The sequence below is a fragment of the Gopherus evgoodei genome, chromosome 7 (assembly GCF_007399415.2).
Source record: "Gopherus evgoodei ecotype Sinaloan lineage chromosome 7, rGopEvg1_v1.p, whole genome shotgun sequence".
NCBI lineage: Eukaryota > Metazoa > Chordata > Testudines > Testudinidae > Gopherus > Gopherus evgoodei.
Genome location: NC_044328.1, coordinates 66,050,370 through 66,067,480, shown reverse-complemented (window position 1 = coordinate 66,067,480; position 17,111 = coordinate 66,050,370). Strand labels below are relative to the sequence as shown.

Genomic DNA, 17,111 nt, shown 5'->3' with positions numbered 1-17,111 from the left:
TAACCTTGGAAATTTTGCTAGTGGTGATCACTCTGCATGATCTGGTAAGTCAGAATCTTTTGAAGAGAAAATACAATTTAGAAATATTAAATATTATATTTAAAAACAAAATGAAATCATCATATATATCACAATATTTTCACTGGCTCTCAAAGTAAATACGGAGGAAAAAATGGCCCTTGATTAATTAGGTGTATTGAAGGAACAATGGCACGTTGTTTGGACATGTGGCATGCAACCTCTAATAGCTCATCTGATTAGACATGTTTTTAACATAATTAGTAACTACATTCTTTAAAAAAATGAGCTTTTAAAATAATTTACAGTTGGTAGCAAAATTATTAGTTGTATTTATCTTCTACAATCAGAAAACCTATTCAGGTGCTGGATTTATTCAGTCAACATTTTTTCTCTCAAATCAGTTCAGTTTACAAGACACAACAAGATTTCTTTAACTATACTAGTATTGTGAGTTCAAGATGAAAGTCATGCTGTGTCTTTTCTGCTTCCTGCAGTTATTTCCAACTACAAAGACTGTGGGATCTGAGCTTACCTGGCAATTCTTGTTCATATAAGAGGCAGAGTGGAATTACTTTGTTCTCTTTACCTGTTACCTTTGTGGTGATGACACTGGTATTTAATTACTTGGGTTGGGCAGTTAAACTAATGGATATGACTTGAAAACACAGGTATAGGTACGAAGTATGTACAGTACTTAATATGCTATTTTTAGTTTGTGTTGGATCATATCCTGATCTAGTAAAAAATTATTTCTTGTACATGTCCTAGTTGAGACAGCTGTGAGCCAAAATAATCATACAGCCAGTTTGTATGCCATTTCATTTAAAATCCTAGGCACATAATTTTGGATAATTGAGTTAGTGTATTGGGAAAGAGTTTTAAAGACTTTTGAATTTTCGGTGATAGGTAGCACAGCAGACATTATTTTTGTCTTATAATGCACTGGTGCACTGAAGTAGTTACCATTAATATAAATGGCTGACGGCGAACATCAGCGCTGTAGGGTTCTAGGAAACGTAGCATGAAGTGATAGGATCTGTAAGCTTTCTATTATTAGGTTTGTTATGGGGACATCAGTCTTTCTAGCCCTGAACTACCGACAACCTTTGTCCTTTATGTTACCTTTAGTTAAAAACAAAAAAGAGCATGAATGCTGGCCAATAGCCATGTCTCTCTTACAGCAAAAAAATTATCTGGGAAAGACAAATGAGATTGTAGACCTGGATTTGTTTCATTGCATGAATGATATGTGACATTTTGTGCATTATTTATTGCAGTAAGCATGGCAGAAATGACTAAACCATTGTTAAATCAAATCAAGGAAAGAATACTATGACTGCAAAGACAGGATTTTCACTGGCCTCTGTTGAGGGAATATTATTGCTTTTTAAATCAGATTATTCTTTTAATTGTTGTTTAAAGGGCCAAAAGTGTTCCCAAGATGCTGCATTTGAGCAGTTGCAGGTAATAACTAGATCCACCAATGGGTAGCACTGGTTGCCTGACATTTTTTTAAGGTGATGGCAGGGTCAGTAACCAATTTATAGCTTTTGCAAATTCTTTAAAGGTTTCTGTACTGGAGAAATGTTCCTAACACTCTTAGAAAGTATATTTGCATAGGCAAAAATTGCAGTGTGCTTGAAGTGGGAGGGAGGGGCTTACTGAATTCAAAAGGCCCCTGTTGAGCAAGAACAATCAACACAGCTCTTTTTTTTCTTCTCTCACTTCTTGCATTGGTTTTTAAACTTTGAAATGAAGAATGCTCCGACCAGTAAGGTTAATGAAGCTATTGAAGGTCATCCCACAACAATTTAAAATAAATTATTGAAATTCATTTTCACTGTTTTAGAAACATGATTGAATTAGAAATGACACAATGCTATAATTTTCCTAATTATTTCTTTCAAGGTGGCGATTTGATTTTTCAGCAGTAAACATAATTTGTAACAATTGGTGGCATTAATAAAACTAATCAGTACATGTTGTCTGCAGTTATATCTGACACAGCAGAAGATGATGTTTCAGTCTCCTTTAATGCATTTATGCAAAATTTAAGACCAGTAAATCTATGATTCCTGATAAATCAAAAATATTTTGCTAAGGGTGGATTTTGTGTGTGGTGTGGTGTGGTGTGTTTGTGTCTGAGAGTATGTGTGAATATCAAAATCCTTTAAATTATATTTTAAAGGGACATTCCAGCAAATAACAAAACTGTAGTTCTGAGAAATAAATATTTGTTTAATGCAGTATGTTAACCGCTATGAAAACTGCTACCTCTATGCATTCATGAGTCTACACATAAACAGATGTATGAGGCCTTAGTATCACTAGGAGTAGTAAAGAACCATTGGGAGAAGTAATTGTAGACTTACATGTTCTTAAAATGAATTTCTGTAGTAACGTCATATAATACCAGTGGTTGGTTAAGTGTTGTCTTGCCTCTTTTTCCACTTGGAAATGCAAAAATGTTGATTTGGAGCTTGTATATCTTTTAAAATATCATTTGTTCAGTTTGGTATCTACACTAATACTATAGTTCTGCTGCATTCCAGATCTTTCACATGATTTTTTTTAACTGTTTTGTTATCTTCTAGTGATTATGAAACTTAAAAATTCTGTTAGAACCTAATTGTGCAAACATTTAGTACTTCCTACTGTGAGTACTTCCATTTGAAGAAATGTCTGCAGGATCAGACCCATAAGCACCTTAAGTAAGCTAGCCTTTTCTAGCTAATGTGATTGTTGTTTTTAACACATTGAAATCTATTACACAAATTATTTTGAAGTATTTTAATATGTTGATGTTAAGTTGTCATACAGCAGAGGACGAACAGTGAGACCCTTCAACTGAATTCCTGATCAGAAAAATGTGCTTTGTTGGGAAAAACTCAGACTTCCTAAATTAAAGTTTGTGTTTGTCTAATTTATTCCCGTAGAATATGTTGATTCAATAGGGACATAGAAATTGCCGGATCGGATCGGATCGGATTGGTGGGGTCCTTTTAGTTCAGGATCCTTTCTCCAACAGAGGCCAGTACCAGCTACTTCAGAGGAAGGGGCAAGAAACCCCTCTAGTGGACAGTTATGGGATAACGTGTCCTCAGAGAGAGTTTCCTCCTACCTAATATTTAGAGCAGGGGTCAGCAACCTTTCAGCAGTGGTGTGCCGGGTCTTCATTTATTCACTCTAATTTAAGGTTTCACGTGCCAGTAATACATTTTAATGTTTTTAGAAGGTCTCTTTCTATAAGTCTATAATATGTAACTAAACTATTGTTGTATGTAAAGTAAATAAGGCTTTTAAAATGTTTAAGAAGCTTCATTTAAAATTAAATTAAAATGCAGAGCCCCCCCGGACCAGTGGCCGGGACCTGGGCAGTGTGAGTGCCACTGAAAATCAGCTCGCGTGCCGCCGTTGGCATGCGTGCCATAGGTTGCCTACCCCTGATTTAGGGTCTCGGTCTCTTCCAAAGTTCTAATGTGTTGTTGTAATAGTTGTTGTTATTATTATAGCTTGTGATATTCTTGTTTTCCCTACAAATGCCCAATCTTTATTTGAATTTTGCTGAGCTCTTAGCCTCAATTGTATATACTGGCAATGAGTTCCCACAATTTAGTTGTCTCTGATGTGGAGTAGTAATTTCCTTTTACCAGTTTTGAATTTGCCATCTTCAATTTTATTTGATATCCCCTTGCTCTTGTCTCATTAGAGATGGTGTTGTTTTAAGTTGGAGTAAGCGTGGATGAGAGGTGTTTGTGGTGTTTGGGCCTACCAAAGTAGTCTAGTTATAAGCCCCACTGTAAAAGGTATGTAAAAGTACATAAGATGTCACAACAACCTATAACAACAAATGGTGGTGGGAACAGGTGCAAGAAAACCAAACAGGAAAAACGGAATTAGTCCAAACAAAAAAGCCTGCCGAGATGGTTCAGGGAGTATGCTGAAATCTTGCTTGGTAAAAGCAGAACATGTGGAATTGGAAATTAATGATCCAAAATTGGTGTGTTATATATTAGGCCTAACTGGTGGACAAAATAGTGAGGGAATGGGGATGGGAATTCCACCCATCACTCCCTTTTTGGGTCTTTAAAGAGACTTTGGGGGAAAATACAAAAATAACAGATTGAGGCTAGTGGAGCAAGCTTCACCATAATGTCTGTCGCCCCCACCCTCTTCTGACATGCCAGACCTTGTTTGTCTAATCCTGAGGGATGCCCTAACTAGATAGGGCCAGAGAACTGGATCCAGATGATATCGCCATCCCTACGAACTCCGGCTGAATCCCAGACACCACCTGAGATGAAATGAGGTTGGACTTCAGCAACAGTTCCCGCCTGTCACAACTAACTTGGTCTCTTTTCCCATCTCAGATACTCCCATCGAAGAGACTGTCAAACAAGGGGTTTTTCCTTCTAAAAACTCTCTCCAGCTAATGGGAAAAGGAAAAAGGGATGTTGCTAAAATGAAAGCCTCATTCAAAGCTTTACATTTTAAATCAGGGTTGGGCAAACTACGGCCCAGATCCAGCTTATCAGGGCTTTGGATCCAGCCCGTGGGATTGCCCCCCATGGCGCCGTGGGCCCCGCGCCACTCTCAGAAGTGGCCAGTTCCACGTCCCTGCGGCCCCCGGGCGGAGGGGCAGAGGGCTTCGTGCGTTGCCCTTGCCTCCAGGCACCGCCCTCCACAGCTCCTGTTAGCGGGGAACTGCAGCCAATGGGAGCTTCAGGGGAGGTACCTGGAGGTGCGGCAAGGGGCTCTTCCTGGAGTGGCGTGGGGCTGGGGACAGGGCAGGCATGCCAGGAGCCTGCCCCAGCCCCAGTGCGCACGGCTGCCACCCCGGAGCCGCTTTTGGTAAGCAGGGTGGGATCCTGAACCCTGCCTGCACCCCCTCAACTTCGTGCCCTAAGCTCCCTGCCTGCACCCCACACTCCTCCTGCACCCCAACTCTCTGCCCTGAGCCCCCTCGTACGCCCTGCACCCCAATCCCCTGCCCTGAGCTCCATGCTGCACCCTGTACACCCCAATCCCTGCCACACCCTGCACCCCAAACCCCTGCCCTGAGCCTCCTCCCGCAATCTATACCCTTCCTGCACCCCTGCCCTGAGCTCCCTCTTGAACTCTGCACCCCTCCTGTGCCCCAGCCCCCTTCCCTGAGCCTCCTCATACACCCCGCACCCCTCCTCTGCCCCAATCCCTTTCCCTGAGGCCCTTCCTGCACACCCCACACTCCCTCCCTCCTGCACCCCAACCCTCTGCCCCGGCCCTGCTTACAATTTTCCCACCCAGATGTGGCCCTGGGCCCAAAAAGTTTGCACACCCCTGTTTTAAATGCTTTCAATGTGTTTCCTTCTCCGTATTTTTAATAAAAGTTTAAAAAGATTTTTAATGCTGTGTTTGCCATGGTACTAAGCAGGCTTAGGTCTGTGTATACCAAACCCCAGACCTTGTTTTACACTGTTTAATGTTAGAAGGTGACTGGGTTATGTTAACACGTTTGGCCCATTTATTCCAGCTAAATTGATACAGCTGAGCATGGGATGGGTAGTTGCTCCTGGCTTTTCCACTGATGTGAAGCAACCTTGAGCAATTCATTTCACCATTTATGCCACTGTTTTCTCCATCTGTAAAAGAAGATAGTTTATTATCTTAACTGGATTGTGTTTGGGGCTAAATGAACATTTTTATAAAACACTTTGATACTACTATGATGAATGATACGTTTAACTTACATTTGAGCCTCAAGAGTAAGGTGAAGGAGATGACTACAACATAATATCGATTAGGAAAAATTAACTTAATATACCAGAATAAGTGTCTGATAAACCAAGAAACTAACATTTAGAAAATAAAGTGAAGGTAAATTGTCCTCTAATTCTGAGGAAAGAGGACTGGAATGTCACTTTTTGTGTAAAAAAAAGTAACAACAATTTGTATTTATTTTTGCCCTAGCCACGAGCTGATCCCATTCCAATATGTAGTTTCTGTTTGGGGACTAAAGAATCAAATCGTGAAAAAAAACCAGAAGAACTGCTCTCCTGCGCAGACTGTGGCAGCAGCGGTAAGTTGGTTCTACTTGCAAATTGTACAAGAGCCATCGTTAAGTCTATCTTTTTGGTCATTGTTCAATATGTAAATTTCCTGTTACAGTCAAAAATAGTCTTAGGCCAAGCTTTTCAAACCTGGATAACTAAAAATTAGACTCCTAAATTCATAGTATTCATGTGGGCCTGAATTTCAAAGGATCTGAGTGACTTCAGCTCCCTTGAAGTCAGTGTGGGCAGCAGGTTTTGAAAATTGAGGCAAAAGCTTTGATTTTAGAAACCTACCTCTGGCATCCATGTTTCAGAATCTTATCCATCATCTCCAAGGCTATCAGTCTGATACATTTCACAAGCACTCAGTTACAGTATTTAAAAAGTTGGGGTAGAGGATAGAGAAATTGGCTATTATCTATACTGCTGCAGATTTTACATAAAATTCTGTTAATTTTTACAAAATATGTATGGATGAAAATACAAATAATAATTTTTAGTAAATCACTTGAAATATTAGCTAAGTGCTAGTATACCAGTTTCCCCATGTTTATCCTGGGGAGGGAGGAAACAATTTATGAACCGATAATGCATGAAGATTAAAACATTTTTTTTAAACATTAATTTTATAAATACTGTATAGTCATGCATCCCTGCAGATCGGAAGGAGACTTGCAAAGCACAAGTACAGTTAGGCATCCAACTTGCGTGGAAAGTTGATGCCCTTTGCACCTTTGAAAATCTTCCCCAGATGTCATATGATTTTAAGGAAAATTGCTTAAACGGCTCATTCTCTCTCTCCCTCCTCTCAGTGTACAGTAACCCATCTTCCTCTTCTGATCAGCTCCCTGATAGTTTTGTCCTGGTCATCGCACTTCCCCATGCTGCTGGCTCCATGGCAGTTACTCTTCTTTCAAAGTTTGTGGCAAACTTAAATTTGCATTTTACCTCTTAGCATAGAATCTTTCTTAAAATACTGAATTTTCATAATCTTTGCTTTGTATGTGTGAAATCCAGAGTATGAGTTTAGAAGTACTTTAAGTTAACTCAGGGTAATCGTGTACGATATTGTGACAACTTAGTGTTTATAGCAAGTAATTTTGGAGCAGACCCATAAAGGACTTTTAGATAACTGCTCATTTTCCCGAAGGACTTTTCCCATAGGGTTCTTTTCTGTTACCTCTTGTATATGAGGTAATTAATAGAATTAATGAGGTTGGCTGGTCATTAGAGACACAAGTATGCAGATAATACTCGGTTCTTACTCGTCCTTTTGGTCTGGATCATTTCTTGCTCTGCAACAGACTTCCTGTGTAACCTTGGGCAAGTCATGTATGCCTGATCTACCCTAGAAAATTAGGTTGGTTTAACTAAGTTGGTCAGAGGTCTGAAAAACCACACCCTGAGCACTGTAGTTGAGCCATCTTAAATTCCCCCATCGACCTACCTACTACCTCTTGGGGAGATGGATTACCTACGCTGATGAGAGAATCCTGTCAGTTAGTGCAGATAATATCTACACTAAAGCACTACAGTGTAGACAAGCCCTTAATGTCTCTTTGACTTGGTTCCCCGTCTGTAAAATGGGGATAATAGCACTTTCCTATTTTATAGAGTATTGTGCGGATAAATGCATTAAAAATTGTGAGGCACTCAAATTTCCGCAGCCATGGCTCATATAAGTACCTGGATAAAACAGGACAGCATAGAATAGAATGTGGACATCTATAAGTAAGAAAAGGGAAATTTCATTTATGCAGGATCAAGTTTTGCCATTATCCACTTCTGAATTGATTTGTATCACCTTGCGATAGACTTCCATAAGCATGTATCCTAATGTATTTACACCATACAGTAAAGCAAATTGCTGGATTTTCTATATTAGAAAGTTCATGTTTCCTTTAACTGTTTTATTTGTGACTTACCAAATTCTCTGTGCTTTCTGTCAACCCCAAATCAAATATTCTTTAGAATGAACTGGATTGGTACATAGTTGATTATACTGGCTTTTTGCAAACATAGTTTGCATTAATCATGATGTAATAAATATCAGCTATTCTTCCATTATAAAACAATCTTTGGCAGTTTTAAGGAGCATTAGAATTGGAAGCCTTGACTTTCATGGATCAGCTTCCATTTAAATTAACACTGATGCATTTGCTCTGCCTCATTAAGACTAAATTATCTTTAATTAGTTCCTCGGATGTATTAGATATACAAAATGAAATGTTGAGACTGCCAATCAGATCACCAGATGGCTGAAGTTTAGTTACTGATGATTTATTAAAATAAAAACCAATCTCAGAGTACCATATAAACAGAAAAACTTGACTGTGGCTGTTCATTGTAATTGAACTTGTGATTTGCACATTGCAGCACGCCTACAAGCAGGTTCCTCTGTGCAGGAGTTAAAGAAACTATAGGAATAATCTGCATTCTTGCTGGACAGAGAGAGTCTATCTGTGAAACTGGGATTCAGAGGTTAAACTGCAATGCCTATTATCAGTGTGTGTTTTTCTATGCTCCCCTGCATTCTTTGTTTCAGTCACATGTGCCGTTTCATACGGGGGTTCTCTAACTCCAGCAAGAACAGAGGGACAGAGGGAAACTTTAGGTATGCATGGGAGGGAGAAGACTCCTAAAAGGAAGGGGAACTGGCCCTAGGGTTTGTTGGGAACCAGGTTTCATCTCCATTTCCCAATCATGTAGGGCCTGGGTGCACTAAGGTGGCATATTCTCCCTCTGAAGTGACTGTAATCCTCCTTCATCAGGAGGGTTCTTTAAAAGAGGCCATTCAGAACTGAAATCTTGGGCAAGCTCTGTGTTGCTCACTGCTGGTCTTCTCCAGCAGAGTACACATAGAACTAGCTAGGGCATCTGGTCACCCTGCTCCTGGCCTTGCTGATGCTGCTGTGCACTGTAGCAGTGATATTTTTCAGCTTTGACAGTTTCCTAATAGCCCTTTGATCCTCATGCTAGCTGCCTCTCACCTATGTAGAGGAAGGATCTTTTAGCTGCCTCTCACCTATGTAGAGGAAGGATCATATTGCTTTTGCTCCCCACTGCACAGCTGAGAGGTGAAAGGCGCCAAAGAGCTTTGGAGAGTGGAGCTAGTGTCATGCAGACTCATTTTTAATCAGTCAGTTTAGGACCTGTTTGGAAAGAGGACAGAAGAAGATAGTTATGTTGGAGGTGGGAAAAAAAGGAGAAGAGAAGATGGCTGGAAGTTGAGGGCGCAGGGGAGAGTGGAGTCTAGCAAATGTGCACAAATCTAGGTTAGACTGAAAAGGAAAAGTGCAAGGAGGCATGGGGGTCTGGGTAGGAGGACAGAAGAACAAATCAAGAAGAGGAGGGGACAGGGCAGAGGGAGAAGGGGAATTAGGGTCTGCAGGGCATGGGACAGATGACTTCAGTTAAGAGGATGGGGATTGGAGCCAAAAGTAAGGGAATAGTGAGGACTGCCTCCCACTCTCTCTGCTCATTTATTTGCCCATGTCCCATTTTTTTATTCCAAAATACTGGGAGAGGGTGGTTGGTTTGGCAGGAGGAATGAACAACTAAGAAACTTCCAGCTATTAAAACATTTTTACTTGCATCCTGACTGTGACAGGTGTCCTGATCCTTTCTGCGTAAAAAATAATGGTACTCTAGTGAATAATTCTCTTCCACATAGAATACCATTGGAAGCAAGTGATATGTCTGAATTGTGCAGCATAACAAGAATGGTGGAAATAGAAGACCACAAAATCTTGGAAACTCAGTATATTAACATATCTGAATTAGCAGGATAATAATTGCTTGTTACATAATGCTTATTTTCATAGTTCTTTAAAAACGATAACTGATTTGTCACAAAATCACTCAATGGTAAACATAAATCTTTCAAATTTACAGGTGAGGAAACTGAGGCAGAGAGGTTGAGACAATTGCCATAGATGATAGAGGCAGAGCCTAAATTACAATTTGAGAATCTGCTCTCAATTAAAATAAAAACTACTTCTGTCTAATGAATCTTCTCCTCCAGCACCTGATAGTCTAAAACTGAGTTTCTCCGACTACATTGATACCTTGGAGCAAAGCTGCTTGAAGGATTATGGAGTGGTGAGGTCATCCCTGAGGTAGCCATGTCCCTGCCTATTGGCAGGTTTTAGAGATTAGGACAAAGATAGGAAATTCTTCTATGTTTTATCCAATCTAGCTTTTTTGTGATGGTTTAGCTCATCCTCAGGTAAAGAGATTTACAGCAATCTAACTTGGAGGAGGAGACAGCCTGGATCACATGGCTAGGCTCTCCTCTGAGAGTACACTGATAAATACGTACAAGAGCATTCCTTGTGACTATGACAATGCACCTGTCTAATAATAGCGATGAGTTACTATGGCTCCAAAGCTTCTTACCATCCTGACAATTTATAGTCTGATGGCCTTGATGATCAGTGTGGGTACAGATTGGCAAATTCTTCTTCCTTTAAAGATTCGCCCTTTCCTATCAATATAACATCTGCCTTGTCAGAATTAAGGGTGATTACTGGTGAGATCAATGGCAATAATTGTTCAACCAATCCTGAAGAAGAATACCACTGCATTTCCGAAGGTGCCTGCTCATTTGCATTCTTTGAAGGAGGAATTGACCATCTTAACCATGAGAACTGTTTTCTCGCCAAATTTCACTCCCTATGAAGGAGAGGGGTCCATTTCATAGGAAGTCATGGATCAGATACTCCTTATTTCTGTTTGAAGCCAAAGATTTTTTTTAAAGTTTTTTACATATAAATATCTTATTACATTTTTTATTTTACTGTTGCCATAATATGTGTTTGGTGTAGGACAGTTTAAGTAGTAATATAACTAAAATGAAAAGAATATTATATATCATTAAATATATTTTATTAGGTTTTCCGTTGTGCATACTTTAAAAATACTGTAATTTAGTTCTAAAATTTAGAAATGTATTAATGCTATTATATTAAACTCTTTAATAAATTATAGTTCATTGTGGCTACTATGAAAGGGATGGATTCAAGTGTATGAAGAGCATTTTTTTCAGATTCAGTGATAGTTTAATATACTGTGGAGAAAGCCTGGGCAAGACATCATTCAGTTTCAGGTGCTTATGGATTTATTGACACATTATGTTTACAGTAAATGCAAACTTTCCACCTTTACCCACATTAAAGCGTTCTGAGCAGCTATTTCATATCCTCTCCAGAAGAGAAAAAATAAGTTGAGTAATATAAAGTTCTGAGAATAGTTGACATTGGCAGGGTTCTAGAGATGGAAAATGCAGTGGTGTCATAGCTGTTGTAGAACACAGGAGTTGAAACTCTATTAAACCTCAACACATTTTAAATACTCTATTTTGCAGGGCATCCATCATGTCTGAAATTTTGTCCTGAGCTAACAACAAATGTAAAGGCCTTAAGATGGCAGTGTATCGAATGCAAGACATGCAGTGCATGTAGAATCCAAGGCAAAAATGCAGTAAGTTAATATTTTAATAGCATAGTGTCTTTTGAGTTCATGTTTGCATATTCACCCGTATTCTGTGGGTTAGTCCCTTCAGCTTTACAATTTCAGGCTACTTTAAAAAGAGTAAAAATATAAACTTCTATATAATGTAATAAGCTCTATAATCAGTTTTCAGTTTCTTTTTTAATCTTACTGTCAGATTTAAAAATACAAAAAGTATTGATGCAGAATCTCCAGTAACTTTGTATTAAGCCTTTTTTTCAATTTCAGGATAACATGCTCTTCTGTGATTCTTGTGATAGAGGGTTCCACATGGAATGCTGTGACCCACCACTTTCCCGAATGCCTAAAGGTGATACTGAAAGCCTTTCTTGTACTAATGTATTAATTAGACCAGATGTTCAAGTTCCAGGTTAGACTTTAAGCATTTATAGATTGCTTAGCAGTATGGTCCTGAACATGAAAAGCAAAGCCTCTTGAGCTTGACTGTTCCTAAGATTCCTTCCTGCAAAGTGAATGACATTCCTCTTGATCAATTTTATAACATGAGTTGAATCACTGAACTATTTATTCAGAGTGAAGCTGTTGGGCAAGGCCGTAGCCAATAACATATGGGATATATGCACTAGAACATATCAGGGCACATGGAGAAAGCCTCCTTTGTGTCTTCCAGAAGATATAATTGTAAAAAGCCATTTGACAATCATGTGGTCAGAGTTCCTCTCTCCTCTCAAAGGATCTCTTTCTCCATCTAGGATTATATGTACTGTATTTAATATCTCATTTTTTGTATCACAGCTGATCACTGCTTTTTCTTATATTTCATTATTAAAATTGCTCTAGATATAAAGTTTTTCTTAAACAACATTTTTGTATTATTTGCCCCTCTTTAGGCTTGGCCAGGTAAGGTTAGGTTGTTAGCATATCTGAGTCACCATATTTTTGAAATTACAGCTAGATGTAATCTGGCCTTTTTTTTTCAAGAGCCATTGATATATTGGGTTTGTAGTGCTTCAAGCTGGCTAACATTTTGGAAGGGAATTTAGAGAAACTGAAAATAGATGTAAACATGGCAAAATTATATATTTATCAGTGTTATAAAGTTTGGTCCCACCTACACTGGGAAGAACAGCATCTACTACTGTACAACCTTCTTTAACATAATTACTGTTGACAAGGTTCTAAAACAATTTGCCTTACCAAACAGTGCTAAAAGAAACCATGCTATAGTCTGCTGTCACTGTGTGTGACATGGTTTAGCCTCCTGCAGAAAATTTTTTGGGACAGTGGTTAAGAAAATTCTGCTACTGTTAATTGTTTCTAAGCTGTATCTCCTACCTAGGCTTCACTATCTACTAGTGCTTGCGTAGTCTAGCAGAACCACGTTACCTGAAATGGCTTTCAAGAACTATCTTGAGAACTATTTCAGGATCTTGGAATTGAGTGGTATGGAAAAGGTCTAAAGGGCCCATATGAAATGAGGATGGGGAATTTTTAGCACTGCAGCCAGTATAAAGTATACTGAGCATATCTAGAACCTGGAAGTGCCAACTGAACACAAATATTCTGAAAAGAACTAAATACTTTCAGAGAAGGAAGCAGGACTGGTGGGAATCAGCGACGGGCAGGGGAGGGGGAGATGCCAGATGCTACTTGAAGAAACCCAAGAGGGCAAGCTACAAAGGATCTTGAGTCAGCAGGTTTCAGAAGGATAGCCGTGTTAGTCGGCATCAGCAAAAACAATGAGGAGTCCTTGTGGCATGTTGGAGACTAACAAATTAATTTGGGCATAAGCTTTCGTGGGCTATAACCCATTTCATCAGATGCATGGAGTGAAAACTACAGTAGGCAGGTGTATATATTACAGCACATGAAAAGGTGGGAGTTGCCTTACCAAGTGAAGGGTCAGTGCTAACGAGGCCAATTCAAACAGGGTGGATGTAGCTTATTCCCAACAGTTGACAAGAAGAGGTGAATATCAGCAGAGGGAAAATTACTTTTTGTAGTGACCCAGTCACTCCCAGTTTTTATTCAGGCCTGATTTTATGGTGACAAGTATGCAAATTAATTCCAATTCTATTGGAAATTTCAGTTTCTTGTTGAAGTCTGTGACTGAAGTTTTTTTGTTGAAGAATGACCACTTTTAAGTCTGTTGTTGAGTGTCTCAGAGCAGATTGTAACATAAGCTTGATAAGTGTTGAATTAAGGTACTCCTCTACCTCGATATAATGCAACCCGATATAACATGAATTTGGATATAACGCGGTAAAGCAGTGCTCCGGAGGGCCTGGGCTCTGGTGGATCAAAGCAAGTTCAATATAATGTGGTTTGACCTATAACATGGTAAGATTTTTTGGCTCCCACAGACAGCATTATATCAAGGTAGAGACGTATCTTGTTGTGCCCTCAGCAGAGGGATTGTATGGTGAGAAGTCTGATTGCGTTCTCTAGTGGTGGTGTTCAGCCTCACATTGACTGGTCCAGGAAACCTAAATGAGGGTAATTAACAATATGAAACTGAGGGTATGTCTACATTACCCAGGTTACTGTGGGGCCACATGGGCAGTATAGACATGCTTTATCGCTGAGGGAGAGCTCTCCCAACAATTTTTAAAAAACCCACTGGGCCGGCAATAAAGCTACCACCACTTATTAGGGGGTGGGTTTTTTTTTAATTGCCAGGAGAGCTCTTCCCCAGTAATAAAGCATGTCTATACTGATGCTTTTCAGTGCTAAAACTTTTGTCGCTCGTGGGGTGTTTTTTCACACACCTTAATGACAAAAGTTTTAGCGCTGAAAATGGCAGTGTAGACACAGCCTGAGAGAACATGCACCAGGCCTGCCCGACATGCGGGGCTGGCTGGAGACGAGCTGGCTGCGGGCAGGGCAGGGGATGCGGGGCTGGCTGGAGATGGGCTGGATGCAGGCAGGGCGGGGGGTGCGGGGCTGGTTGCAGACAGGAGCTGGTGCAGGCAGGGGTGCAGCAGGGGCTGGCTGCAGGTAGGGAGTGCAGGTACAGGGGGTATAGCCCACCCTGTATGGTGAGTGGCCCCTCCTTGTCCCTCCCCCACCAGGGTAGCAGCAGCAGCCTGGGGTTCGGGGGCTATTTAAAGGGCCTGGGGCTCCTCTGCTTCTACCACCCTGGCCCTTTAAATAGCCATGGGAGCCTTGGGGAAGCGGTGTGGCTTTGGTGGCTATTTAAAGGGCCGGGGTGGTAGAAGCAATGGGAGCCCCGAACTTTCAAAATAGCTCCCAGAGCCCTGCAACCCTACTCAGTGGGGCTCTGGTGACAATTTAAAAGGCCTGGGGATCCCTGCTGGGATCCCCAGGCCCTTTAAATTGCCCCTGGGGAAGCCGGGCCACCCTGGTACAGTGCACCGGCTCTTGCCAGTACACCTTATTGGGGCGTGGGTTTGGGGCCCTCTTAGGGGCGGGGCCCAATTCAGGGGAATTGGTTGAATTGGTCTAGAGCCGGCCCTGGCGGCCGGGATTCAGAGAGCTCTGGGCTGCCCACAGAGATTCCCATCTGTGGCTGAGATTTAAAGGGCTCAGGGCTCCCCACCGCTGCAGGCAGCCCAGAGCCCTTGGAATCTCGGTCGCGGCTCCAGCGGATGGGCTGGGGCTGGGATTTAAAGGGCTCAGGCTCCCCTCAGGGGCAGGAGCTCTGGGCCCTTTAAATCCCTGCCCCAGCCCCGGAAAGCTCTGGATTCCCCCAGCCTCCGGAGCCCCGGGCCCTTTAATTTGCCCCTGAGGGCTCCCAACCACCTCTTCAGCTGGGAGTCCCTGGTTGATTTAAAATCAAGTATCACCTCCCCACCCCCAACCTCTCTTTTTGGCCCACAGCTGTTTTGGTAGGGCGGCGCTGGGGAAGGAGGGTTTGTTTCGGCAGGGCTGGGCGGTGCTGGGGCTGGGTGTTTTTGCGGGGCCTAGAGGTGCTGGGGGGGCTGTTTCCGCAGGGCTGGGAGGTTTCAGCCCTCAGCTGTTTTCTTTGGAGTAATGTGGCCCTCGCCGCTTTACGAGTTGTGCAGACCTGACACAGATGCTGAAGCTACAGTAAAACTCTTCACATACATCACTTCATTTTAAATTGAAAACTTGGTCTAGTACTTCCTGGATGGGAAGAGGCCTGTCTGGCAGTAGAAAGAGGGGACATGTTAGAATCCTTCTGCTAGTGCCACTCTCCCATGATTCTTGTTGCTATGGGAAGGAGAAAAGTGTCCTTCTGAATTACAGAGAGAGTTTCCCTTCCCCCAACCATCCTTTTTGCTGGAGTAGACCTTATTGGAATAATGCACCTCAGGTGTAGCTTTCTATACCTTGGGTACAAACTGGACACCCGCCACATGCATGTACAGTTAAAACAAGTATGTTTTTTCTTAATCAATGCAGGGATGTGGATTTGCCAGGTCTGCAGACCAAAGAAGAAGGGAAGAAAACTACTTCATGAGAAAGCTGCGCAAATAAGACGACGATATGCAAAACCTATTGGACGGCCGAAAAATAAACTAAAGCAACGAATGTTGTAGGTTCCCTTTTTCCAATTGACTATAGTGTTCTTGAAAAATGTAATACAGTGAGATTTTAGGTGACAGTTTATTTAAAACTAAACTACTGCTTTAACTGAGTACTACAGCCTGAAAAAAAATAACATGCATAATCTTCAGTGTAATGGAAAATAATTAAGTACAGTTGATATTTCTGAGTCTTTTGATGGCAGCAAAAAATTATCCTAAAAGTTTGCATCACTTTAAAAAGAATTACTGTTGGATCTAGGGAAGGAATTAGACTGAAATTCATATGTGAACAGTGCCATTTTTCCAAATACAAGTGGTGCCAGCAGTCCTCAATAACAAATAGCCATATGATCGATTACTTAAAAAAAAGTAAAAATCCATCATACCTGGATTATGTGCACAATCCATATCAAATGGATGATACACCGATAAAGTGAAAAATGTAATTCACCTCACCCCAAAAGATGTCTTGCAAAGTTTCTACAGTTGATTTGTCACCTGTTCAGGAGACTGTTCTTTGCTGAATATTTATTTGCATGAATATACTATTTCAGAAATGCTGCTTGCCACCTCCTAATATTGGTACAAATGCCCTCTTAATATGTATAAAGTCCCTACCTACAACACAAGCTCCATAATGAGTCAGTGCTCAGTTCAAGCCCCAGAGGTATCCGTGAGACCGAGCTATTGAGTCCAGAGTTACTTTGGAAAAGTAACATTTTTGACCTTTGCTGCTGCTAAGTAGATGCCAGTCAGGACGGGAGCGGGCTGCAGTTCGTCATGCTTCTCTCCAGCCCAGGGGATATTTAGTGTCTGAGAGAAGAGGGTACTGTAACACCTTTGGCACCCACCTTCCCAATGAATGTTTATGTAACTGAACACAGACTTGTTGAACATCTTAAAGCTGAAGGGAGGGCTGTTGTGGGAGGAGGAGCTAACTCCCTTGTCCTTTTCACCATCTTTTCATGCTCACACGCAAGAGAAAACAGAGCAAAGCAAGAAAAATCCATAGCATGGACTAAAAAGACATCCTTAAAAAAAAAAAAAAAAAAAAGGCAAAATGTAAAGCCATCTC

General features: G+C 41.1%; 1 protein-coding gene across 12 annotated transcripts in view; it reads left to right on the top strand.

Moving 5' to 3' along the window:
- KAT6B (lysine acetyltransferase 6B) overlaps positions 1 to 17,111 on the top strand; it is a 192,471-nt gene that overhangs the window by 93,482 nt on the left and 81,878 nt on the right. For all 12 annotated transcript variants that reach the window (XM_030568386.1, XM_030568384.1, XM_030568380.1 and 9 more), the window contains 4 exons: positions 5,971 to 6,079; positions 11,419 to 11,534; positions 11,793 to 11,874; positions 15,912 to 16,044. In XM_030568386.1, coding sequence (XP_030424246.1) covers positions 5,971 to 6,079; positions 11,419 to 11,534; positions 11,793 to 11,874; positions 15,912 to 16,044 — 440 coding nt within the window. The remainder of the gene's footprint in view (positions 1 to 5,970; positions 6,080 to 11,418; positions 11,535 to 11,792; positions 11,875 to 15,911; positions 16,045 to 17,111) is intronic.